Genomic DNA, 25,587 nt, shown 5'->3' with positions numbered 1-25,587 from the left:
AACTCTTCGTAGTTCATTTTGGAGATCTTCCATGTACCTCTATATATATGTAATTATGAATACCTCCCTAGTTAAGAGGGAGTGTTGAAGAATGTAACTAGTGTTGGTCTTCATAATTGTATTTAAGTCATGTATTTTTCAAAAGAAAGAAAAAAAAATTATTATTAAAAAAATTGACTTATTAAAGCATGGGTTTCATGCTTGGGTCAATTGTTTATAGGTCAAAGCCTCCATTGCAAGCTTCTAGGGTTTATGTCAAGTGTCCTTGTCCATGTCATAATGTAAAGAACCCTTCTTGGGATTTATTTGTCAAGAAATAAAATTATTTTAATGTAAATTAGGTCTTTTAGGCCTCCTCCACCAAGTCAGCCTAAATAGAGGGGCAAAAACTCCTCTATAAAGGCAACAACTCGACCTCATTTGACACACTAACTCAACGAGTTCGATCTGCAACTTTTGGGGCCAAAAAAAGTGTGAATTTCAAGGAAATAAGAGGAAAGGGCTAGTGAAGAACAAGGTCTCTCTCAAGCATAAGAAGTCAAAATTCTCTCTCTCTATCACGTGTGAAGTTGTGAAGTGTTGATTTCCGGTAGCATCGAATGTGCTCTAAGCCTCAAAATTTGCAGGGAGGCTTGGACACATGTATTCCACAATACCCATAAATCGTTTTGGGAAATTCCACCCGGAGATAGTGTTATTAAAATAATTAATTATTTTTAATGGTTGCCTAAATCTAAACTTACGAAACTAAAATAATTAAAGGGTATTAATCTAACTGTGGGTGAAACTTCTTGAAGAAGGCGAGGATCAAGCCAAAATGATCTGAGCCATTGATTAGGATCTAATTTGGGTCGTTGGTTCTCAACAGAAAAGATTATAAGAGGAGGCTTGATGGGTGTTTGGAAGACACATCGAGTGGAGATCAGAAGATTGAATTTCTAAAGCACAACAGTTGCCGGAAGAGGAATTCGAAGTGATCTTTTGTAGTGTGGGTTAGGGATAGTGATCTGAAATGATCATATATTAAACTGAAGTAAAATGGATTATGTCAACAGTGAAATGAATGTTAACTTAAAGTGTTGAAACCGTGAGAATTGCCTGAGAAGAAAGACTTTACGATAGATGATAAACATAAGCAAGATGCAAAAAAGAAGTGAAAATAGCAAATACACAGCAATACCATACAGCAAGATTGATTACGAAGTTCGTCCCTAATGGACTACGTCTCCGGGTCCGCTTTCAAGATGGGCGACCGCTTTCTTAGGATTGATTCCGAAGAGGTTGATTACACAACAATTTGACCAAACTGAATGTGCACATAGTGTTGATTTGGGGTAGCATTGGATGTGCTCTAGCCACGAAATTTGGTGGAGAGGTTAGGGCACATGAGATCTCCAATACCCAGAAAGGGTTTGGGCAGATTCTAAACAGATCAGGAGATATTAAAATAATTAATATTTTAATGGAGTCCCTAAGTCTAAACTTAGGGAAAATAAAATATTAATGTTTATTAATATGAATCTGTGTTAGAGTGGTCCAAAAGACATGGATCAAGCCAGATCTAATCTTTAGCCATTGATTAGGGACTTAATCTCGGTCATTGAGATGTCAACAGGAAAAGTATAAGAGGAGGCTTGAGGGTCACTTGGAGTGCACACCAGATGATCAGTCATTTTATTCTCTAGAGCAGGGTTTGCTAAGAGAGATAGAATTAGTGATTGGGAGAGCAGCTAAGGGGCATTAAGTACAGAGAAACAAAGAAGGCAGAGATTGTGCTGGGAGAGTAGTGCAGCAGCCAAGGAGGGTGACGCAGAGCTAGCAAGGGCTCACGCAGGGCCACGCAGAGGCAGCCAAGTGCTGCGGAAAGCACTAGAAGGGCCATTGCAGCTGACGCAGAGGCTCCTAGAGCTGACGCAGGGCCAGCATGAGACAGAGAGGGGCTGACGCAATCTAGATTTGGCAGACGCTGGGGTTGCAGAGCAGTTTTGGGCTGAGGAACTGTCAGAAGGATTTTCCAGGATTTCAGCGAGGAGATTTCTCTCAAACTGTGAGATATAGTTGTTAAGGAAATTCTTCGTTGGGTAGGCCAGTTTCGGAACCCAGATTGTACTCTGATATTGCTTAATAAGAAAACCCTCGGATAGCTGCACCAGTTTTCTCGCATTGGGTTTTCCCAGGGACATTGGTCCAAAAATAATGGTGTCATGTGGTGTATTTGTTCTTGTTTCTTTTTGTTGTTAATCTATAATATGTTGAGCATGCACTGGTGTTTATTTTCAGTATTTACTTTGTAAATAACTTGTGAAGGAAAAATAACAAGTAGGTAGGAATAAATCAGATAAAGTGCATGAAGGGTTTCTAACTAAGGAAAATTAGAAACTTCAACACGCAGGCACTTCTAGTCACTGTCACAAGAAAGCTCTCTGAATCAGCTTTCCAACGCCTGTCTCGGTTCCCAATTCTGACTCCCAATGCTCCTATTACATTGAAAACAAAACAGCCTATATCTTCCAGAACATGCACATAAAACTCAAAACCACTCTAATTTACCTCCAAAGCACCAATCTGACTTTATACCCCACCAGATGCATTTGAACTCCCTCACACCGAATTTAGGAATGAATTTGTTTTGATTTTGGGTTCCACTGCCACCTAGTGATAAGTTTGCATGGTCATCGAATTAGTTTTTATGTCAAATAACCACAAAAAACCCAAAATAACAAAGTTTTATCCTGGTGGTTAATAAACAGTGCGCAGGAGATAACCGTCCATGTGAACAGGTCGCCAAACAAACCATAAATGGACACGGATGCAGGTTTATCCAGCAGTTTCGGAATTGCTTGCTGATGCTACATGTGACAGCTGCCTCTGGTAATTATGGTGAGCTGTCAACCTTTTCCAATGCAGGCATGGTTTTCCGTGTTCACATGCAAGAGTTGGTTGCCGACGTGGCTAGTAAATGGCGTTTACGGTTACGGTTTATGCTTTGCTGTCACGGCCTTCTACCTATTCACATGTTCTTGTTTCCACCGCGGTCTCCATACCCGCGCAGTTTAGGGACTGTATTAAGTTTTATATTGTTTATTACATAGTTTGTAATGTTTTAATATGTTTGCAATAGCCCGAATGGGTTTTGGTCCTAGGCTTAATATATTTGTGATACATGGTTTTAGGTTTTGGTATAGGTTAATGGGTTTAGACTTAGGATTAATGTATTTAGAATACATTTGATTTGTAATGTTGGTTTTTAGGTACGGTTTAGTCTTTACATCAAATAAAAATCCATTTACAACCAATTGTCACAAAGTGACATTTGTGACAAACGTCACATGATGACAAACCATCAATAACCAAATCCTGCAAAATGGACGACAGCCACATGTTGACAACCATATTCGCCAAACACCATGAAAACCATTAACATCATTGGACAACCTGAACCATAAACATCACTGTTGAAGCTGAAGACACCGGACACTGAATGCTGACGACAAAATTGAACCTGTGCAACTGATCTAACGAGATCCTCCTGGATCAGATAGTATCCAGACAAAAGTTTTCCTGGGCCGGAGAGTACAAGGCAGAGAGGGAAGAACGACGTCCAGAGAGGCTAACGCTAGGCCATGCAGAGCTACGCCATGGTAGCGCAAAGCCTGAGAGTGAGATCAAATTCCTGCTAAGGAAATCAAGTTTCAGGAGCCAGGAGCCGGGGTGTGACACTGAGAGGCTAAGAGCTGAATTTTCTAGCCAGCAGAGGATCAGGAGGGGCAGCGTAGTCCCAGCAGAGGTGACGCAAAGACTGCGTGGGCTTGGCTTAGTTCTGCGTAGAGGCTGATGCAAAAGGGATGCAAAGGCTCATTTCCAGCGAGATTAGAGCCAGTTCTTCTAGTGACAAGGTGAGATCATCTCACTTTTTGCTTTTCCCAGTTTCTCTCTGTATCAGATATCCAATTGAGCATCCAACAAATTGTACACAGAATTACTACTGCTTAATAATAAAACCCTTAGTTGTTGCACCTGTTTTCCCGCATTGGGTTTTTTCGGGGACTTTTGTCCAAAAATAACGCTGTAATATGTCGTATATTTCTTTCTTGCTCAATTTCTCGTTTCTACTTATAATTTAATTGGTGAAGACTGTGTTGATTTGGGGTAGCATCGAATGTTCTCTAACCATGAAAATTGGTGGGGAGGCTAAAGCACATGAGATCTCCAAGACCCAAAAATGGTTTGCGCAGATTCTACCTGGTTAAGGAGATATTAAAATAATTAATATTTTTAATGGAGTTCCTAAGTCTAAACTTAGGAAAAATAAAATATTAATGGGTATTAATATAAAACTGGGTTAGAAGGTTATAAATGACATGGATCAAGTCAAATCTAATCTTAGTCGTTGATTAGAGATGTAATCTCAGTCGTTGAAGGACCAACAGGAATAGTATAAGAGGAGGCTTGAGGGTCAGTTGGAGAACATACCAGAGTGATCAGTCATTCGATTTTCTAGAGCAGGGTTTGCTAAGAGAAATCGAACCAGTGATCAATTTGCAGCGAGGGGCAGTGAGTACGAGACAGAGAGGCAAAGATAGTGTCGGAAGACCAGTGCAGAGGCAGAGAGGCAGACGTAGAAGCTAGAGGGAGCCACACAGAGGCTAGCAAAGACAGCGCAGAGGCCAGGAAGGCATGCATCATCCACACAGAGGCTGCAGGAGTGACACAGAGAGCCAGAGAGGCTACGCAAAGCCTCAGAGATCTGACACAGGGGACTTTCAGGATGACGCAGAGGCCAGGAGGGTTGACGTAATGCTTTAGTTGTGTTGGAGAGGGTTTCGTGGGGCAGACTTTCCGAATATCTGCTTCCGAATAGAGAGGTACTCCTGCTGGATTATTTTCTCTGTCGCGTGAGCTGGTTTGGCACCCAGTTGTACTCAAGAAGACTACATAATAAAATAACCCTCAGAATTGTTGCATCGGTTTTCCCAAGTTGGGTTTTTCCGGGGATGAGTTGTCCAAAAATAACGGTGTCACTTGTGTGTTTGCTATTTCTTTTAGCTGTTGATCTGTATATGGTTGAGATTGTATTGTGTTTATTTCAGTATTTATATGGTTAAATAACTTGTTCGTAATTAACGAGTAGGAGAAATAGACCAGAGAATACAAATAAAATTTCTAACGGGTAATACTTAGAAATTTCAACATGGTATCAGAGCATGGTTGCAGATCATAGGAGAGCTGAAGGCATCAACTGAATCAGAGCTTTTGCAGTAGAAACAACTGCCCCGAGTGACAGAAGTTGTTCCTAGCAGAAAGCAATGGAGAAGGGTTGACGTAGAGGGACTGCGTCATCAGTTCGAGCTAGAGAGAATCCAGCGCAGAGGCTGAGGAGGGCAAAAAAGGCTCATGAAGAGCCATGCAAAGACCAAGAGGGTTGACGCCATTGGCTAGGGGAGCATTTTAGCCAGTGTCAGGAGTGCACAGCGCCTAGAGGCTTAGTCCTTCAGTTGTTGGGGCATAAGAAGTTGTGGGCAGATTGCAGGGAGTGAAGCTGGTGGGGTGTTGTTGTTGCCGAGACAGAACAGTACCTAACAGGGCAAAACCAAGGTAGAGGGAGTCGCTACCTAGGTAGATTTCTGGCCATGAAATCTAGATCAGTGTTGCAAGTGTATAGGAGATCGGAGAGGTGCGACTTGATGGTTGGCAGGCAGATTTCCAAGAGTGAAATCAAAGACTCAAAGGGAGTCTAGTGGAAAACTTCCAGACGGGTAGTGACTCAGAGGGTGATGAAGAGAGAACTTCTAGAGGGAAGTAGAGACTCAAAGGAGTCGAAAGGAAGAGCAGAGAGATGGCCATGAATGGACTGAGGGATCAGGATAAGCTGGATGGGGCGTCCAACTTTATCGTCTGGAAGGACAGGATCTTGTCCATTCTAGGTAGAGATCGCATCAAGGCCTTCGCCTTGAGAACAATGGTTATCCCAGTTGACCCAGCTGACAATGAAAAGTACGAGAAGGCAATGGCCAAGACAAAATGCATCATCCTTGATGGGGTCAAGGATCATGTGGTCTAGCATATTGCCGAGAAGGAAACGACAAAGGAAATGTGGGACAACTTGAAGACATTGTACCAGCATACTCTCGTGTAGAGGAAGATGTTCTTGAGAATCAGCTGTGGTCATACCAAGTGTAGAAGGGGGAGCAAATAGATCACTTCCTCGATAGATTGAAGGAGATCCGAGACCGACTTCCATAGGGGCCATGCCGAATCAGGAGTTAATGGTGAGGACCGCCCTAAACGAAGTCTCCGAGGAGTGGGAGACATTTGTCCAGAGCATTCTGGGCAGGGTGAATCTTTCAGATTGGGAAGAATTATGGGCAGCTCTTCGCCAAGAAGAGATCATACAGTTGTCCAAGACGGGAAGTAGTAGCAAAGGAATCTGGATCAAGAAGGAAGAGGAAGAGGATGCAACTCTGGGGACGAGTTGTCCAAAATGACGGTGTCACTTGTGTGTTTGTTATTTCTTTCAGCGGTTGATCTGTATATGGTTGAAACTGTATTGTGTTTATTTCAGTATTTATATGGTTAAATAACTTTTCCATAATTAGCAAGTAGGAGAATAAACTAGAGAATACATATAAAATTTCTAACAGGTAATACTTAGAAATTTCAATAGACTGCAGTGTATTAGCTTCGGTGTTTACTGTAGGAAACAGTAAATAATTTGTTCAATAATTAACAAATAGAAGGAACTTAATTAGTTGTTGCAGTGGTGATTTGGGGATTCTCAAATTTTCACATGGTATCAGAGTTACAGGTGAAGCAAGAGAGTAGAGCCGGAAGAGCCCAGCGCTGAAGAGGAGGGTCGAAGTGCTGCATAGGCAGCAAATCGAATCGCCAAAGCGATTGTGTAGTCCAGGCCAGGAGGGAAAAGATTTTCGAGGAAGGTCTCTCTCTGAGTGAGTCGACAGAGAGGTAAGACTTCCATATCGTGTTGATTTCTGGTAGCATCGAATGTGTCTAAGCCTCAACATTTGCAGGGAGGCTTGGACACATGTATTCCACAATACCCAGAAATCGTTTTGGGAAATTCCACCTGGAATCAATTTTATTAAAATAATTTTTTATTTTTAAAGGGTACCTAAGTCTAAACTTAGGAAATTACAATAATTAAAGGGTATTAATCTAACTGTGGGTGAAACTTCTAGAAGAAGACGAGGATCAAGGTAAAATGATCTGAGCCATTGATTAGGATCTAGGCTGGGCTGTTGGTTCTCAACAGAAGGATTATAAGAGGAGGTTTGATGGGCATTTCGAAAACACATTGGAGTGGGAGATTAGAGATCGAATTTATGAAGTGAGCAGCGCAACAGTTGCCAGAGAGACTCGAAGTGATTTATTGCAGAGGGACAGGGATAGTTCCAGTTGAAGATTTCTCTTGATCCGGGAATACTCAGCAGAGGAGGCAGAGAGAGATTCGGGAGAGGTTGTGTTGGCCAGTGTAGGGTGATGCAGAGGCAGCACAGAGCCTTGAGGAGATCTGTATTTTTGTTGGAGAGATCGATTTTTGAAGCCGGAAGCTAGGATGTGAGATTGGGATGACAAAATCGAAGTCTCAGAGAGGCAAATCGATCAGTAGAGGGAGTCACACAATCCCTAGGAGCTGTGACGCTGGGCCTATGCAGAGGCAGCAAGGGACTAGCCATTTTATGGTTGGATCAGTCAGGATTGTCAATGATAGTGTGAGGTATTTCTCACTAATCTTCTGTCAATGATATTCAAAAAAACTATTGCTTAATAATACAAACCCTCAGTTGTTGCACCGGTTTTCCCGCATTGGGTTTTTCCGAGGACTTTTGTCCAAAAACAACGGTGTAATGTGTTGTGTATTTTTTTCTTGCTCAATTTCTTGTTTCCACTTATAATTTAATTGGTGAAGACTGTAGTGTATTAGTTTCGGTGTTTACTCTATGAAATAGTAAAGAATTTGTTTAGTAATTAACAAATAGAAGGAACTTAATCAGTTATTATGGTGGCGATTTGGGTAATCAGATTTTCACATGGTATTAGAGCTGCAAGTGAAACAAGAGAGCTGAGCCGGAAGAGCCCAGCACTGAAGAGAAGGAGGGTCGAAGTGTTGTGTAGACAGCAAATCGAATCCCCGAAGGGATTGCGCACTCTAGGCAAGGAGGGCAAAGAATTTCGAGGAAGGTCTCTCTCTGAGTGAGTCGACAAAGAGGTAAGACTTCCAGATCGAAGTTTGCCAGTGTCAGAGGGAGCAACGCAGCAGCTTCAGCGAAGTGGCAGTTTTTTGCAGCAATTGTTGGGGCAGAAAATCGTCAGAAGGAAGAAGGGAGACACTGTTGAGGGAATTTCTTCCTCAGAGAATTCCTAGCCAGGGAATTCGATTTCTCTATTGCTAAGCAGCAACAAAGAGGACCAGATCTACTAACTCTAGCAGGGAGTGCGTAGGCTAGCCCAGTGCTGCACAGAGGAGAGAGGAAGCAGTTTGACACTTTCATTGGCAAAGATGGCAGCTAGTGGGTTACGAGATCAGGATCGGTTGGATGGTGCATCCAACTATGTGATCTAGAAGGCGAGGATGTCATGCCTTCTGGATGAACATTTTCTCCAGATCTATGTCGACAGTGTGGTTGTTGAGCCCACGAATCCAAATCTGCCCAAAAGGTACAAGGGAGAGATGGCGAAGGCCAAGAAGATGATCCTCAACGGAGTGAAGGATCATATAGTATGTCACATCTCAGGCAAAGGGACTGCCAAGGAAATGTGGGATGCCTTGTCCATGTTATATCAAGGACCTTTCGAGCAGCGGAAGATGTACTTGGAGCAAAAGATGAGATCCACGCAGATGCAGAAGGAGGAACGCATTAATCCTTTCCTTGCAAAGCTTGAGGAAACCCGAGACGAGTTGGCAGTTGTGGGGTCAACACCTCAGCCTACCGAGATGGTAAGGCTGGCCTAGGCAGAGAAAGATTGCCAGACTAGGAAGGGATGTGGGCCGCTCTTCAGCAGGAAGGGATGAGGAGAGACTTAGTCAAGTGCAAACTTGACAGTAGTAGTAGCAGCAGTGGGTCGAAGCCCAACAAGGAGGGGATGAGAATGCAGCCCTCGCATCTAAGGGATAGCAGAAGCAGCAGAAGAAGAAGAAAGATGTTTTGAAGATCAAGTGCTTCTAGTGTAGCGAACTTGGTCACTACGCTACACAGTGTCCTCTCAAGAAGAGAGACAAGGATGAGAAGCATGATTCGGAGGTTGCATCCGCACAGATTGAGGAGGATTTTGCCGTGATTGCCCAAAGGTGGGTTGATATAGAACTTTAGTTCGAAAGAATAGCAAATGGGTAGGATCCTTGAGGAGTCCACCTCTTGGATCAATAACTTGCTACGGGAGCCAAGATCAAAAGTAGCAGGATGGACCGAGTTAGTGGATGAAGAGGAGTGTCGTAGTAATAGATGCAGTGGCTCGAAGCTCTAGAGACTGAGCGGCGCAGAGCTAGAGTTGGCAGTAGTGTAGTTGGCCAAGAGCAAAGTCAACACCAGCGCAGAGGCTTCAAATGGTCAGCGCAGAGACTAGCAGCAGTCAGAACTCCAACAACAGATGCATCATACTAAACACCAATTCAGTAATTTGGGATGCTTTTCCGTTGTTGATGCAGTAGTAGCAGCAGTTGGAGAAGATTGCAGTGCAGATGGGATATTGGCAGTGGCAGTGCTAGCAGCAGCACAAATGCAGAATTTGAGAGGGAGTTGTAGTACAGATGCAGAGTTGGCAGTGGCAGTGTCAGCAGAAGTACAGATGCAGCATTTGCGCAGTAGTTTATAGGCAGAGATGTCAAACATCAACAGTGCAGAGGGAGATGTTACAAAGAATGGTGATGCTTTAGCAGGTTGCATTACTAGAGCACATTCCTCGCTAACAGGGAGTGTTGATTTTTGGTAGCATCGAATGTGCTCTAATCAAGTGTTGCAATGGTGATTCGGGGATTCTTGAATTTTCACATGGTATCAAAGCTGCAAGTAAAGCAAGAGAGTAGAGTCGGAAGAGCCCAACGCTGAAGAGAAGGAGGGTTGAAGTGATGTGAAGGCAGCAAATCGAATCCCCATAGGGATTGCGCAGTCCAGGCCATGAGGGAAAAGATTTTCGAGGTAGGTCTCTCTCTGAGTGAGTCGACAGAGAGTTAAGACTTCCAGATCAAAGTTTCCTAGTGTCAGAGGAAGCAGCGTAGCAGTTTCAACGAAGAGGCAGTTTTCTGGTGTGACGCCATTTTCTGTTGAGGCAGAAAAACATCAAAAGGATGAAGAGAGACACTATTGAGGGAATTCTTCCTCAGAGGACTTCCAGCCGAGAAGTCTGAATTCTCATTTGCTAAGCAGCAGCAGGGTGCAGCAGATCTACTGACTCCAGCAGGGAGTGCATAGGCCAACCCAGTATTAGCACAGAGGAGAGAGGAGGCAGTTCGACATTTGTTGGCTGAGATGGTAGCTAATGCGTTGCAAGATCATGATCAGTTGGAGGGTGCATCCAACTATGTGATCTGGAAGACAAGGATCTTATGCCTTCTAGATGAGCACGATCTCAAAACCTATGTTGACAATGTGGTAGCTATTCTCGCGGATCCGGATCCGGTCAAGAAGTACAAGGTCGAGATGGCGAAGGCCAAGAGGTTGATCCTCGATGGAGTGAGGGATCATGTAGTGTGTCACATTGCCAGCAAGGATACTGCTCGGCAAATGTGGGAAGCTTTGTCCACGCTATATGAAGGATCTTCCGAGCAGCGGAAGATGTACTTGGAGCAAAAGATGAGATCCACGCAGATGCAGAAGGGGGAACGCATTGATCCGTTCCTTACAAAGCTTCAAGAAACCCAAGACGAGTTGGCAGTTGTGGGATCAACACCTCAACCTACCGAGATGGTAAGGCTGGCTCTAAATTCAGTCTCAGAAGAATGGCAAGTGTTTGTCCAGAGCATCCTAGGCAAAGAAAGATTGCCAGATTGGGAAGGGATGTGGGTCGCTCTTCAGCAGGAAGAGATGAGGAGAGACTTAGTCAAGTGAAAACTTGACAGTAGCAGCAGCAGCAGTGGGACGAAGCTGAAGGAGGAGGATGAAAATGCTACCCTCACATCAAAGGGGCGACAGGAGCAGTGGAAGAAGAAGAAAGATATTTCAAAGATCAAGTGCTTCTGGTGTGGCGAACATGGTCACTACGCTACACAGTGTCCTCTCAAGAAGAAGGACAAGGACGAGAAGCATGATCTAAAGGCTGCATCCACACAGATCAGGGAGGAGAAGTTTGCCATGATCACCCAGAGGTGGGGTGATATAGTACTGTAGTTCGAAAGTACTGCAGATGGGCAGGATCCTTGAGGAGTCCACCTCTCAGATCAATACCTTGCTACATGAGCCCAGATCAAAAGTAGCAAGATGAACTAGTGTCAGTTGATGCAGAGGAGTGTCGGAGTGATACTTGCAGTGACTAGGAATGCCAGAGACTGAGTAGCACAGAGCTAGAGTTGGCAGCAGTGCCACAGTGCAAAGACTATCAGTAGTCAGAATTGCAGCAACAGAGGCATCATGTTGAACACCTGTTCAGTAATTTTGGATGTTTTTCCATTGTTGATTGTGGAAATTTCTAAGTCTGACACATCTGAAATCCCTACTGCATTATCTGGTTTATTATCTCCCACTTGTTCTTTCAATTAACAAGTTATTTATCATTATAAATACCGAAATAAACACAAATGCAGCGTTCACACATATACAGATCAACAACTGAAATAACTGAAACAAACACAAGGGACACCGTTATTTTTGGACAATCATCCCCGGAAAAACCCGATGCGAGAATACCAGTGCAGTAGATATGAGGGTTTTATTATGATGCATTTTTCTGAATACAACTAGGGTGCCAAAAATGGCTCACCCTTCAGAGATTTTCCTTGGCAAAAGTACCTTGCTCCGTAGACGAATATTCCGATTGATCAACAATTGGATGATGAGCCCCACAGTGACTTTGATTGTTCCTTAGCTAGACAGCGAAAGTTGCTCCAAGCTTCCTTTCAGAATTGCGTCACCCTCCAAGGACTGCGTCATCCTCTACGACTCTGTCTCTGCTTCTCAGCTCTCATTCTGCCCCATGAAAACACTACAGTGCAGCTCTTTCTGCCTAGTGTCAGCTCTGCTAGCCTCTGTGTCAGCTTCTCAGCCTCTTGCGTCCTTAGTACTGGCCCTCCAAGCCTCTGCGTCAGTTTTGGCTGCCTCTGCGTTGTCTCTCCGGCTATATCTTTGCCTCTCTGCTATGTATTCTCAGCCTTCCACCAAACTGTCCCTCGCTGCAACAAATCACTAACTTGATTTCTCAGCAAACGTTGCCCTAGAAAATCTAATTGACTGATCAATTTGGTGTGTCTCCAACTAACCTTCAAGCCTCTTATACTTTTCTTGTTGACGATTCAATGGCCGAGATTAAGTCCCTAATCAACGACTAAGATTATATTTGGCTTGATCCTCGTTATTTAGAACTTTCTCACCCATATTATATTAATACACATTAATATTTTAATTTTCCTAAGTTTAGACTTAGAGTCTCCCTAAAAATATTAATTATTTTAATATCTCTTCATCTGGGTGGAATTTCTCCAAATGATATTTAGGTCTTGGAGATCTCATGTGCCTTAGCCTCTCTGCCAATTTTCATGGCTAGAGCACATTCAATGCTACCAAAAAATGTGCTCTAGTAATGCTTCATCATAAAACATTACACTGATCCTTCGCACCAGTACTTGTGCTGATGTTTGGCTTGTTGCCTCACATCCCCTGCACTGCGGCTTCCTGTACTGCTACCCATGACACTGCCACTGCCACTGCTACATCTGTACTGCAACTCCCTCTCAACATGTTGCCCATGCTGCCCCTATCACTACCACTGCTAATTGTTGCACTGCAACCCAGTTACCGAGTAGTAAGTAACTGAATTCGCCCAAAAATTGACATCTCAGTTAGTCTGGAAGCCTTGTGATGCTGGAGCTACCTCTGCTACTATCCTGTGCTCCCTCTGTTGCCACTGCGCTGCTGCAACCTCTTCTGTGTCTCTTGCACTGCTACAACCTCTACTGCATTGCCTCAAATTTATGCACTCTAGCACTGCCTCGTCGCTCCATCACATCTTGCTCCACCCGACACCTGTCCCCATGTTACTGTCATTAAGGGCTCCCGTAGCCGGATGTGATCCAAAAGTTTGGGTACCTCAAGGATCCTGCCCCTAGCATGTAGTCCTCCTGACTACAACTTGATGTCTCCCCACCTCTTCTCTAAAGGTGCATGAGCACTCATGGCACAATCGTCATTAGTCTCGACCTCATTCTCCGCTTTAGCTGGAGCTGCCTTTGAATCGGAAGCTTCTCCCTCGCCTTTCTTTTGGGACACTGGGATGCATAATGACCTAGCTCCCCACAATTGAAGCACTTGACCTTGGAGATATCCTTCTTCTTCCTCTTCCCTTGTTGTCCCGTAGATGTTAGAGTCGCATCCTCCTCTTTCTTGACTCGAACTCCCTTACCACTACTCCCCACCTTGGTCATTCTCCTGATCTCTTCCTGTCGAAGAGCTACCCACATCTCCACCCAACCGGGAAGACTAGCCATGCCCAAAATACTTTGGACAAATGTCTCCCACTCCTCGAAGACTGCATTCAGGGCAGTCCTGACCATAAATTCTGGATTCGGTGTAGACCCCACGAAAGTAAGTTCGTCGCGAATCTCCTGCAACCTGAGAAGGAATGGATCTATCTGCTCTCCCTTATGCATTTGATATGACCTCAGCTAATTCTCCAATAGTATCTTCCGCTGCACGGAAGAGCCCTGGTATGAGGTGGTCAGGGTGTCCCGCATCTCCTTTGTTGTGTTCTTCTCAGCAATATGTGGTATGACATGATCTTTTACCCCGTCTAGGATCATGCACTTCTCCCTCACCATTGCCTCCTCATACTTCTCATTCTCAGCTGGGTCAACTGGGATAACCACTACTTTCAAGGCAAAGTCCTTGATGCGATGTTGATCTAGGACTGTTAGGATCCTGGCCTTCCAGATAACAAAGTTGGAAGCCCTGTCAAACCTATCCTGATCCCTCAGTCCATTCACTGCCATTTCAGCTCCTCTTCTGGACTCCCTCTGAGTCTCGACTCCCCTCTTGGAAATCTCCCTCTAAGTCCTGATTTCCCTCCTAGAAATCCTCTGGCCAGTTGTCGAACCACTCCTCTCCAATCCTCCTTGCAACTGCAACTTGGATCTAGATTCCTTGGCTAGAAATCCGTCGAGGTAGTGATTCCCTCTACCTTGGTTTTGTCTCCTTAGACATTGTTTTGTATCGACAGAAACAATGTCCCACCAGCTCCTCAAATCACAATCTGCCCATAGCTCCCCAAGCCCCAACAACTGAAGAAACTGAGCCTTTCAGGCTCTGCGCAATCCCAGCAAAGGCTGAATCTGCTCCTCTGGCCAACTGCGTCAATCCTACCTGGCTGAGCAGGATGATGTGGCTCTTCATGAGCCTCTTCTGCCTCTCTCTGCCTCTGCGCTGGCCCTTCCCTTGGCTCGAAATGATAAAGCAGTTTTTGCGTCACTTCTTCTCTTGCTACTTCTGCTCTGGAACAGCGCTGTCTCTCGGGACAGCTTCTTCTTCTGCAAATTTTCAGATTTCTGTTGGTGTTTTCAGCCCTCCTTGATGTACAATTTCTCTGATACCATGTGGAAATTTCTAAGTCTGACACATCAAAAATCCCTACTGCATTATCTAGTTTATTATCTCCCACTTGTACTTTCAATTAACAAGTTATTTATCAATATAAATACTGAAAATCAACACAAATGTAGCCTTCACACATATACAGATCAACAACTGAAATAACTGAGACAACACAAAGGACAACGTTATTTTTGGACAATCGTCCCCGGAAAAACCCAATGCAGGAAAACCGGAGCAACAAATATAAGCATTTTATTATTATGCAGTTTTCTGAATACAACTAGGGTGCCAGAAATGGCTCACCCTTCAGAGATTTTCCTTGGCAAATGTACCTTGCTCCGGAGGCAAATATTCCAGTTGATCAGCAACCGGATGATGAGCCCTACAGTGACTTCGACTATTCCTTAGTTGGATAGGGAAAGCTACTCCAAGCTTCCTTTCAAAACTGCGTCACCCTCCAGGGACTGTGTCACCGTCTACGGCTCCACGTCTGCCTCTCAGCTCTCAGTCTGCCCCACGAAAACGCCACAGCGCAGCTCTTTCTGCCCAATGTCAACTCTGCTAGCCTCTGCGTCAGCTCTTGCTGCCTCTGCGTTGTCTCTCCGGCATTATCTCTGCCTCTGCGTTGTCTCTCCGGCATTATCTCTGCCTCGCTACAACAGATAATTAACTCAATTTCTTAGCAAACTCTGCCCCAGAAAATCAAATTAACTGATCAATTTGGTGTGTCTCCAACTAACCCTCAAGCCTCCTCTTATATTTTTTCTGTTGACAATTCAATGGTCGAGATTAAGTCCCTAATCAACGACTAAGATTAGATTTGGCTTGATCCTTGTTATTTAGAACTTTCTAACCCATATTATATTAATACACATTAATATTTTAATTTTCCTAAGTTTAGACTTAGGGTCTCATTAAAATTATTAATTATTTTAATATCTCTTCATCCGGGTAGAATTTCTTGAAACGATTTCTGGGTCTTGGAGATCTCATGTGCCTTAGCCTCTCCACCAATTTTCATGGCTAGAGCACATCTGATGCTACCAAAAGTCAACACTGATGTAGTAGCAACAGTAGCTGGAGAAGGTTGCAGTGTTGGCAGTGGCAATACTAGCAGCAGCACAGATGCAGAAATTATGAGGGTTGCAATACAAATGCAAAGTTGGCAGTGGCAGTGTCAGCAGCAGTACAGATGCAACATTTGCACAGTAGTTGGTGGGCAGCAATGTCAGACATCAGCAGCGCAGAGGGAGATGTTACAGAGAAGGGTGATGCTTCAATAGGTTGCATTACTAGAGCACATTCCTCGCTAAGAGGGAGTGTTGATTTCTGGTAGCATCAGATGTGCTCTAAGCCTCAAAATTTGCAGGGAGGCTTGGACACATGTATTCCACAATACTCAAAAATCGTTTTGGGAAATTCCACCCGGAGACAGTTTTATTAAAATAATTAATTATTTTTAATGGGTGCCTAAGTCTAAACTTAAGAAATTAAAATAATTAAAGAGTATTAATCTAACTATGGATGAGACTTCTAGAAGAAGATGAGGATCAAGCCAAATTGATCTGAGCCATTGATTAGGATCTAATCTGGGTTGGTTCTCAATAGAAGGATTATAAGAGGAGGCTTGATGGGCATTTGGAAGACACATCGAGTGGAGATCAAAAGATCGAATTTCTAAAGCACAACAGTTGCCAGAAGAGGAATTCGAAGTGATCTTTTGCAGTGAGGGGCAGGGATAGTATCCGGAGGGAAGTTTTTCCTAGGCCGGAGAGTACAAGGCAGAGAGAGCAGAACGGCGTCTAAAGAGGTTGATGCTAGGCCACACAGAGCTACGCTGTGGCAGTGCAGAGCCTGAGACGAAGATCAAATTCCTGCTGAGGAAATCGAGTTTCAGAAGCCAAGAGATGGGATGTGAGATTGGGAGGCTGAGAGCTGAAATTTCCAGCCAACAGAGGATGAGAAGGAGGGGCAACATAGTCCTAGCAGAGGTGACGCAGAGGCTCATTTCTAGCGAGATCAGAGTCGGTTCTTCCAGTAATAGGGTGAGATTAGCTCACTATTTGTTTTGCCCAGTTTCTCTCTGTATCGGATAGCCAATTGAGCATCCAACGAATTGTACTCAAAATTACTACTGCTTAATAATAAAACCCTTAGTTGCTTCACTGGTTTTCCCGCATTGGTTTTTTTCGGGGACTTTTGTCCATAAATAATGGTGTAATGTGTTGTGTATTTCTTTCTTGCTCAATTTCTTGTTTCCGCTTATAATTTAATTAGGATCTAATCTGGGTTGGTTCTCAATAGAAGGATTATAAGAGGAGGCTTGATGGGCATTTGGGATACACATTGAGTGGAGATCAAAAGATCGAATTTCTAAAGCACAACAGTTGCCAGAAGAGGAATTCAAAGTGATCTTTTACAGCGAGGGGCAGGGATAGTATCCGGAGGGAAGTTTTTCCTGGGCCGGAGAGTACAAGGCAGAGAGAGCAGAACAGCGTCTAAAGAGGCTAATGCTAGGCCACGCAGAGCTACGCTGTGGTAGTGCAGAGCCTGAGACGAAGATCAAATTCCTGTTGAGGAAATCGAGTTTCAGAAGCCAAGAGATGGGATGTGAGATCGGGAGGCTGAGAGCTGAAATTTCCAGCCAACAGAGGATGAGAAGGAGGGGCAACATAGTCCTAGCAGAGGTGACGCAGAGGCTCATTTCTAGCGAGATCAGAGTCGGTTCTTCCAGTAACAGGGTGAGAATCGAGATTAGGTCACTATTTGTTTTGCCCAGTTTCTCTCTGTATCGGATAGCCAATTGAGCATCCAACGAATTGTACTCAAAATTACTACTGCTTAATAATAAAACCCTTAGTTGCTTCACTGGTTTTCCCGTATTGGTTTTTTCGGGGACTTTTGTCCATAAATAATGGTGTAATGTGTTGTGTATTTCTTTCTTGCTCAATTTCTTGTTTCCGCTTATAATTTAATTAGGATCTAATCTGGGTTGGTTCTCAATAGAAGGATTATAAGAGGAGGCTTGATGGGCATTTGGAATACACATCGAGTGGAGATCAAAAGATCGAATTTCTAAAGCACAACAGTTGACAGAAGAGGAATTCGAAGTGATCTTTTACAATGAGGGGCAGGGATAGTATCCGGAGGGAAGTTTTTCCTGGGCCGGAGAGTACAAGGCAGAGAGAGCAGAACGGCGTCTAAAGAGGCTAATGCTAGGCCATGCAGAGCTACGCTGTGGTAGTGCAGAGCCTGAGACGAAGATCAAATTCCTGCTGAGGAAATCGAGTTTCAGAAGCCAAGAGATGGGATGTGAGATCGGGAGGCTGAGAGTTGAAATTTCCAGCCAACAAAGGATGAGAAGGAGGGGCAACATAGTCCTAGCAGAGGTGACGCAGAGGCTCATTTCTAGTGAGATCAGAGTCGGTTCTTCCAGTAACAAGGTGAGATTAGCTCACTATTTGTTTTGCCCAGTTTCTCTCTGTATCGGATAGCCAATTGAGCATCCAACGAATTGTACTCAAAATTACTACTGCTTAATAATAAAACCCTTAGTTGCTTCACCGGTTTTCCCGCATTGGTTTTTTTCGGGGACTTTTGTCCATAAATAATGGTGTAATGTGTTGTGTATTTCTTTCTTGCTCAATTTCTTGTTTCCGCTTATAATTTAATTGGTGAAGACTGCAGTGTATTAGTTTCTATGTTTACTATAGGAAACAGTAAGTAATTGTTTCAGTAATTAAAAAATAGAAGGAACTTAATCAGTTGTTGCAGTGGTGATTCAGGGATTCTCGAATTTTCACATGAAGCTGCTGGAGGGGCCGAAAACTGCAGAGTTGAAGCTAGGCCGAAATTTTGTCGTTGGGGGTCGAAATTCTATAGCTGAGAAGTCAAACTTTTGGATTGTTACTGGGTTGAAGTTGTTGGATAAAAGAAACTACTAAATCATCTTGGAAGGCTGACTTGGTGGAGGAGGAAGGTCTATTGGTCTAAGGTCTCAGTTTATCTCATTTTGAATCTACTGAAGGAAGAGTTATTTTACTGGGTTTTCCCCTATATAGCGGTTTTAGCCCTGGCTGAGTGCTTACATTTGGTGTCCTTGATATTCATGCTTTGTTTTCATAACTACTTGATGAGAAGAAGATAAAAGAGGAACACAAAGAAGTTAATAAGAACATAATAATATCACAAGTAATTATTGATATAAGAAAAAATTTATGCCTTTCCTATTTTCTAACAACCTCTCACAAGTAATTATCAATATTAGAAAAAATTTCTACCTTTCCGATATTCTAACAACCTCCAGGAGTGAGGTGGGACGATATGGAGCTATAGTCCTAGAGTTGTGTAGAGGTTTAGGTAGGGTTCATTGAGGTGTCTTCCTCATGGATCATTACCTTGCTACGGGGGACCACAGTATTCAATAGAAAAATGAATCAGTGTCAGTTGATGTAGTCAAATTCTGGAGTGATAGTTGCAGACTGGTAGCAGTTAGTTGCTAAGGAGCACAAAGCAATGTTGACAGCAGAGCAGGAGGCTCAATGCAAAGTCAGCAGCAGCACAGATTCTTCAGTGGACAAAATAGTGACTAGTAGTAGTCAGATACTCAAGAGACCGATGCAGCGCAAAGGCACAACTGATTCAGTATTTCGGATGCTTCTCAATTGCAGTAGTTGCAATATTAGTAATAATAGTTGAGAGGGAGTTGCAGTGCAGATGCATTGTTGGCACCAGTATAGCAATGTCAGCAGCAGTATATATGTAGCATAAGAGTTGCGCAGTGGTTGGTGGGTAGTGGCAGAGAGTCACAGTTGCCAGACATCAGCAACATGTATGGAGGATGATGCAAAGACAGGGTGTTGGAGCAGTTCAGCACTAGAACACCTTCCTCGCTAAGAGGGAGTGTTAGTTTTTGTAGCATTGGATGGTGTTCTAGTCTAGACAGTCGTCAAAGAGGCTAAGAAACACTAGACTCCATAAGCCAGAAAAGGTTGCAGGAAAATCCACTTAGAGATGCCTTAATTAAGTTAATTAATCAAGATTAAATTTTTCATAACTTAGGAAAAATGATTAATTAACAGGAATTAATTGAGGAAGGTGATATTTCTCTAGAAACTCACACAGATAGACTAGGAAATAATCTTAGCCATTGATTATGTTTTAATCTTAGCCGTTGCAGTCCCAACTGGAGGTTATAAGAAGAATTCAATGGGTAGATGGAGGAACACACTTGAGATCGATTTCCTTGGGCAATTCGATTTTCCAGAGAGGAGTAGCAGTTGTCGGAAGAGTTCGAACCAGAGAAGGGAAGCAGAGATAGAGAGGGGCAGAAGCAGTGAATCCAAAGAAAGTTTTCCAATTCCAGAGAGTCTAAAAGAGGAGGCTGAGATTTTCTCCAGGAAGCAGCACAGGGATTGCACATTTGCTTCAGAAGAGCAGGTCAATCCAACTGAAGGGGAAGACGTTTTTAGTTCCAGAGGCCGAGAAGATTTTCCAAAGGGTCGGAGAAGCATTTTCCCAGTCAGCAACAGGCAGGACGGCTAGATTAGTAGTCGATTCAGGCAGTGCTACAGTGACGCAAAGCCTGCATAGACCACTTGAACAGGTAGCCTTTCAGAGGTCAGACAGTGCCAGGATTGCTCGGAGAGAGGGTAAAATCCAATGTTCCGCCAAGACTTCGGGACGGGGAGACGCGGGTGCAGGGAGACGCACAAGGGGGATGTGTGGGAGTACCCTCAAATTTTAGGGAAATCTAGGGGGGACAGGGGGACGTCGGGGTATATAATTTTTTTTCCTTCTTAATATATATATATATCAAATTCATATTCAATAATGAAAGCATAAATGCAATAATACATACATATTTGAATTAAATAATGATTGATCCATACTCATCATCCTTACTAATACATGCATGATTCATCCATAGACCACAAGATTCAATAATGAAATACTCTGATCCATATTCATTATTCATTATTCACCATTCTAGAATCTACATTGATTTAAAAATTAAATTCATCATTCTAGATTCTAAATTGATTTAAAATTAAAGTTAATCATTCATCAATTTAGAATCTAATTAGTAGTAAGAAAAATGGGCTATAATATATACTAAAATCTGAACTCTGGAATAGTAAATTGATAGCGCTAAAACTCAAAAACAGTGGATTAATGAGTCTAAAAGTCACTCTAAAGTACACAGAGGGCTTGGTGCTCTTGATTAAATATTAATTCCATACCCTTGTACATGACAAAATGCAATGGAAACATTGCAATCCATCGAATCCTGAATTCCTGAAAAACTATTAAGTCTGCTGGATTTTGAGTGAGATCTAAAATTCTACTTTCTCCATATGAAATCCAATAAGGTCGGAACCACTCTCAAACATCTTGAGTCATTTCATGGTAAAGTTAAAAATTTAAGTAAAAAGATGAAAATGAAAGATAAAGGATGTCACTTTTACTTTAAGAATTTAACATTACCATGAATTGCATAGCATTAGTGAGGAAATATGGTCAAATACTAGGTTTTCCCTATCATAAATCATTGTTTACAGGCAAATTTAAAGGGCAACGCATACCCATTTTGAGGGGCGTCCCCCCTTTTGGGGAATTGTGCCCCCACACTAGGGAAATGTCCCCTCATGCGTCTCCCCGTGTCTTCCCAAAAGGGGGACGTGGGGAAACGTCCCCCGGTCCCGGGTGCGTGGGGTGCAAGGGGTGCATGCACCCAACCCAAGGGGCACATCCCTGTGGAACACTGGTAAAATCCCTCGGATTATTTGGCCAATATTTCTTTTGGATAGATTCACCAGTTTGCGATATTTATTGTACTTGGAATTTCTCAATGCTACTTAATAAAAAAAACCCTAAGCTGCTGCACCGGTTTTCCCACATTGGGTTTTTACGGGGACTTTTGTCCAAAAATGTCATAATTTTGTGTGTGTTTGCCAGTGTTTTCTTATTTTCCAGTTTATCTTCTGCTGTATTTTTTTTATTTGTGAAGTTTGCAGTGTGATTAATTTGTTTTCGTCGTTGCAATAAACTGCTAAATTAATTAACAGTTACAAGAATTAATTCTGGTTGCTGCAATAGAATTTCAGTGGTGAAATTTTCACACTTGATTGTTAATATGTGTTATTAGATGAAACCCTTTTGTTATTTCTTTCATGAAAAGCTTAGAAACCTTCACACCATGTCTGACCAAGGAATCCACACATGAAATCATAGCACATCAACTGAAAGAAAGTTAACCATTAAGTACCATCTATGAGTGCACATATAATTTGAGGTGTCATGCATAAGAGTTGATATACCATGGTAGAGTTATCTAAAAGAACTCGTGGACGATGTAAGATTGGATGATCGTATATCTGATGGAAGAACCAGAAGAACAAGTTGAAATCAGCAGATATGAGCAAGAGAGCTAATCAAGCAACATCAATTTACCCTTGGGACGGTGGTCTAGAAGTAGTTTCCCTTGATGGGGCAACAGTATCAAACCAAGAAGAGTTGAACTGTTCCCCGAGGAAAGTTGAAGCCATTGGAAGATCAAAGGACAAGGGAAATGTGAGTAAGATAATGCAGCAAGCAGGCACTTGGGTTGCGTCCAAGAGACAACAAAGTGAATTTTAATTGAGATCTCTGAGAGAGAGATTCAGGGAAATTTTTAGGGGCTGAATTTTTCCATTTGCCTAATTTTCCATTTTTTTCAAAAATAATTCTCCTAAATTATACTGGATAAAATGATTTACGTGAAAAATTGCAAAAAGTTTCTCGAGACTGTTAAATCTTCAGAAATTTGAATATTTTTACAAAATTATCGTCAAATATTTTAAAGTTGGCAATTCAAGGATTCGTAAGATCTGTGATGGTTTCAATTTTCTACACTAATAAGTATGGATCCTTAAAATTTTCCCTGCAAAGATTAGCTCTAAGGAAGTTGGCTGAGGGAAGACAAGAAATGACAAAGTGGCATTGGAATGATTGATACCTGAGGATGAAGCATATGAAGGTGCAAGGTAGTTTCTGGAGTTAGAGGATCTCAATGGCAAGGAGAAGAGTTCGAGGTTGCAGATGGTCTGCATTGAGAGAGCATACAAGGGGTGTGGAATCTGCAGAAGAGGTAAAGCCTGAGGAAAGAGAGAGGGCTAGTGGACTGTAAGCATGAGATAATCTAGAAAACTATTGTAGTCCAAATTATGATAACAAGAATGAGTAGACCCTTCTGAATGTTCGGGTGTGTATCTCAAATACTCTCTTGTATATGTTTGAACGTATTTCTGTTCTTTATTTCTTGCTGCAAATAACTAGCAATGTGTGAGTCGGGGCACACAAAACCGGAGTTGGGAACATTACATTCCCATCTGCACAAAATAGTTGTATGAGCTCGAGCGTTAGGGGAAGCATTTTAGAAGCAACTGTGGGATTATCCTCTGTTTGACCAGATTTATTTTTCTTAAAGCTTTTAAACAGAGGCTTCACATCTGATACTCGGTGCTGTGTCATGGGATGCTCTATGCTTTGTATTGTGTATTTTGTACATAGCATTCTAGATAGAAAGGAAAACTCTCAAGGCTGACCCTTTTACAATTGTTTTGATACGGTCAGTGCCTTAGGTGCTATTGCTATTTTTGGTTACTTATGAACATTTCTCTGGCTGTCTCTGACTCATGTAAACACACACACTCAACCAGGCTCTGACTCATGTAAACACACACACTCAACCAGGGTTGTAATTTTCAGGGATTTTATCATTAATCATACACTTACTATAGATATGCCCTTATTTGCATATTTTTTATAGTATTTCAATATCATCGTCAATGTTACTGCTTTCTCTGCCAAACTAACACACATGAATACTACTTTCTCTACCAGTCTATAACAAATGCATCAATATATGGTGATATTGGCATCCACTTATCTTCAGTGGAATTGCATGCATTAATCTTCGTATGTGGCATTTTCATGTATAATGGTCTTAAAATGCCATCTATCTTGTAATGCAGGTCACAGCTGTTGGACATGCCGCTATGTTAGCTGCAATAAAAAGATACTTCCCTGCTATGGTATGCTTCTCGTACTGATATTCATGTAACCGTTTTGTATATTTTACATTTTTTGTTATGATCTTGTCGTCTATCCTTTTCTTCCCATTTTCTCTAATGCCTCATTTGCTTATGCAACCATCCCACTAAAATATTTAAATAAAGCACCTCTGCCTCAAGGCTCATATGTTTGTGTCCTATATACAGATACCCTCTGCCTATGCACGTGAGAGGTTGGATTTATTGAGGCAGTTGGAGAAGTTGCAGGAAATGGATGTTATTGCATCAAGCCCAGTTGAAGAGAATGTAGAGATGCCCAAGGTGCAGATAAATGCTGCTAGTGATGCTGTTGGTGATGAACCATGATGTGTCAGAGCATGAGTTAAATAGACCGCCATAATCATTTTTCTCACTGATAGACCTTGAAGGCAATGCTAATGGTCAATTTCAACTCAGATTATACTGTAAAGTAAACAAGTTCCGTGCCTTTGTAATCGATTGCAACATATTTTTTACTGTAAGATAAAACTGAACAAAACCAGTGTTTTACATCAAATTCCTCGTCAATTTAAATTCCCTTCCCTGGAAACGGATGTGGATGTTCAAATATTCAAGTTATGCCATGTGTTCATATATAAATTCATCATGAAATATTCTCAATGGTGATTTTTGTCTCCAAATTTGAAAGCCCCATCAGAACCACTGTACAATCATATAATCAGCAATGTAATAATGGCAAGTAATAATCAAAATTTATCTGTTTATTTCTCTGTGGAAGGCACTTTAATAATGCAATGCTTCAATCTCTAGATAAACCTTGTTAACAGGTTATCGTGTAAGTCTTGGAAGTAATTTCTCCACCTGGGTTGCATGGTTGGAATGAATATGTGTGCACACATGAACACAAATTAATGCAAGTTACTCAATGCGATGTTCAGGCTTTATATGTATTATATTTGCATGTTGGCCGTGGTGATACGATCCAATTTGAGTGGACCCATTTATACCGATGAAGTGACATACTTATGACTCTGTTGGGAATGCAATAGTTCAGCAATATACATGACAAATAACACTCGTAATGCACTGGGTACATTGTTGATGTGTATGTGTGCCAATTACCTCATGCACCAATTGCCTCATACCACATAATTATTACATGACCTTTATATTAGGAAATTTACACGGCTACATTATTCATAGTAATATTCGTAGTATGGTTTTCCCTGACAGTCCACTTGCCCTCTCTTTCCACAGGCTTTAACTCTTCTGCAGATTCCACATGCAGACCATCTGCAACCTCAGGCTCCAGACACTTCTCCTTGCCATTGAGATCCTCTAACTCCATAAATTAATGAATATGTGTGGGCAAGTTGTTTGAGTCACAATAAGTTGAATAATTGAATTAACTACTTCTATAAACAAGGATCCGCTTGAAAATGATTAAGGAGGTCATTTTCAATCAAAAATCAAAACTGTTGTGATCACACTTTGGGGTGGGGTGCATGATCATAAGTTCCCAACACTCCTAAGTAGGCAATATGTTAATTTTAGGCAACAATGGTATGTTCTATGCTTAAGAGAAATTTTACTTCAGTTTCTTTATGAGCCTAATATCAATTTCAGTTTAGCAATCACATAAACATGTAAGTAAAACGCTGATAGAACATAAACATAAATAGTGGAAGACAAGCCAAGACAAGAGGACACAAGATGTGGCACCAGCGAGGGACAAACCCCAATGTGGGGAAACTCTTGATCAAATCTTCTTTTAGTCTTCAATA

The 25,587-nt window shown here is 42.3% G+C and overlaps 1 protein-coding gene across 1 annotated transcript in view; it reads left to right on the top strand.

The window, feature by feature from the left end:
* The window catches only part of LOC149218718 (uncharacterized), a 345,217-nt gene extending 320,754 nt beyond the window's left edge, over nt 1-24,463 (top strand). The window contains exons 16-17 of the mRNA XM_089386617.1: nt 23,765-23,824; nt 24,011-24,463. Coding sequence (XP_089242743.1) covers nt 23,765-23,824; nt 24,011-24,169 — 219 coding nt within the window. The 3' untranslated portion in view covers nt 24,170-24,463. The remainder of the gene's footprint in view (nt 1-23,764; nt 23,825-24,010) is intronic.
* The last annotated feature ends 1,124 nt before the right edge of the window (nt 24,464-25,587 follow it).

The sequence above is a fragment of the Pinus tabuliformis genome, chromosome Q, assembly GCF_031772625.1.
Source record: "Pinus tabuliformis cultivar Carrire ecotype Pingquan chromosome Q, CPIR1, whole genome shotgun sequence".
In the NCBI taxonomy this organism is placed as follows: domain Eukaryota; kingdom Viridiplantae; phylum Streptophyta; class Pinopsida; order Pinales; family Pinaceae; genus Pinus; species Pinus tabuliformis.
The sequence above is the reverse complement of the archived record's forward strand: the minus strand, read 5'-3'. Positions and strand labels throughout refer to the sequence as shown.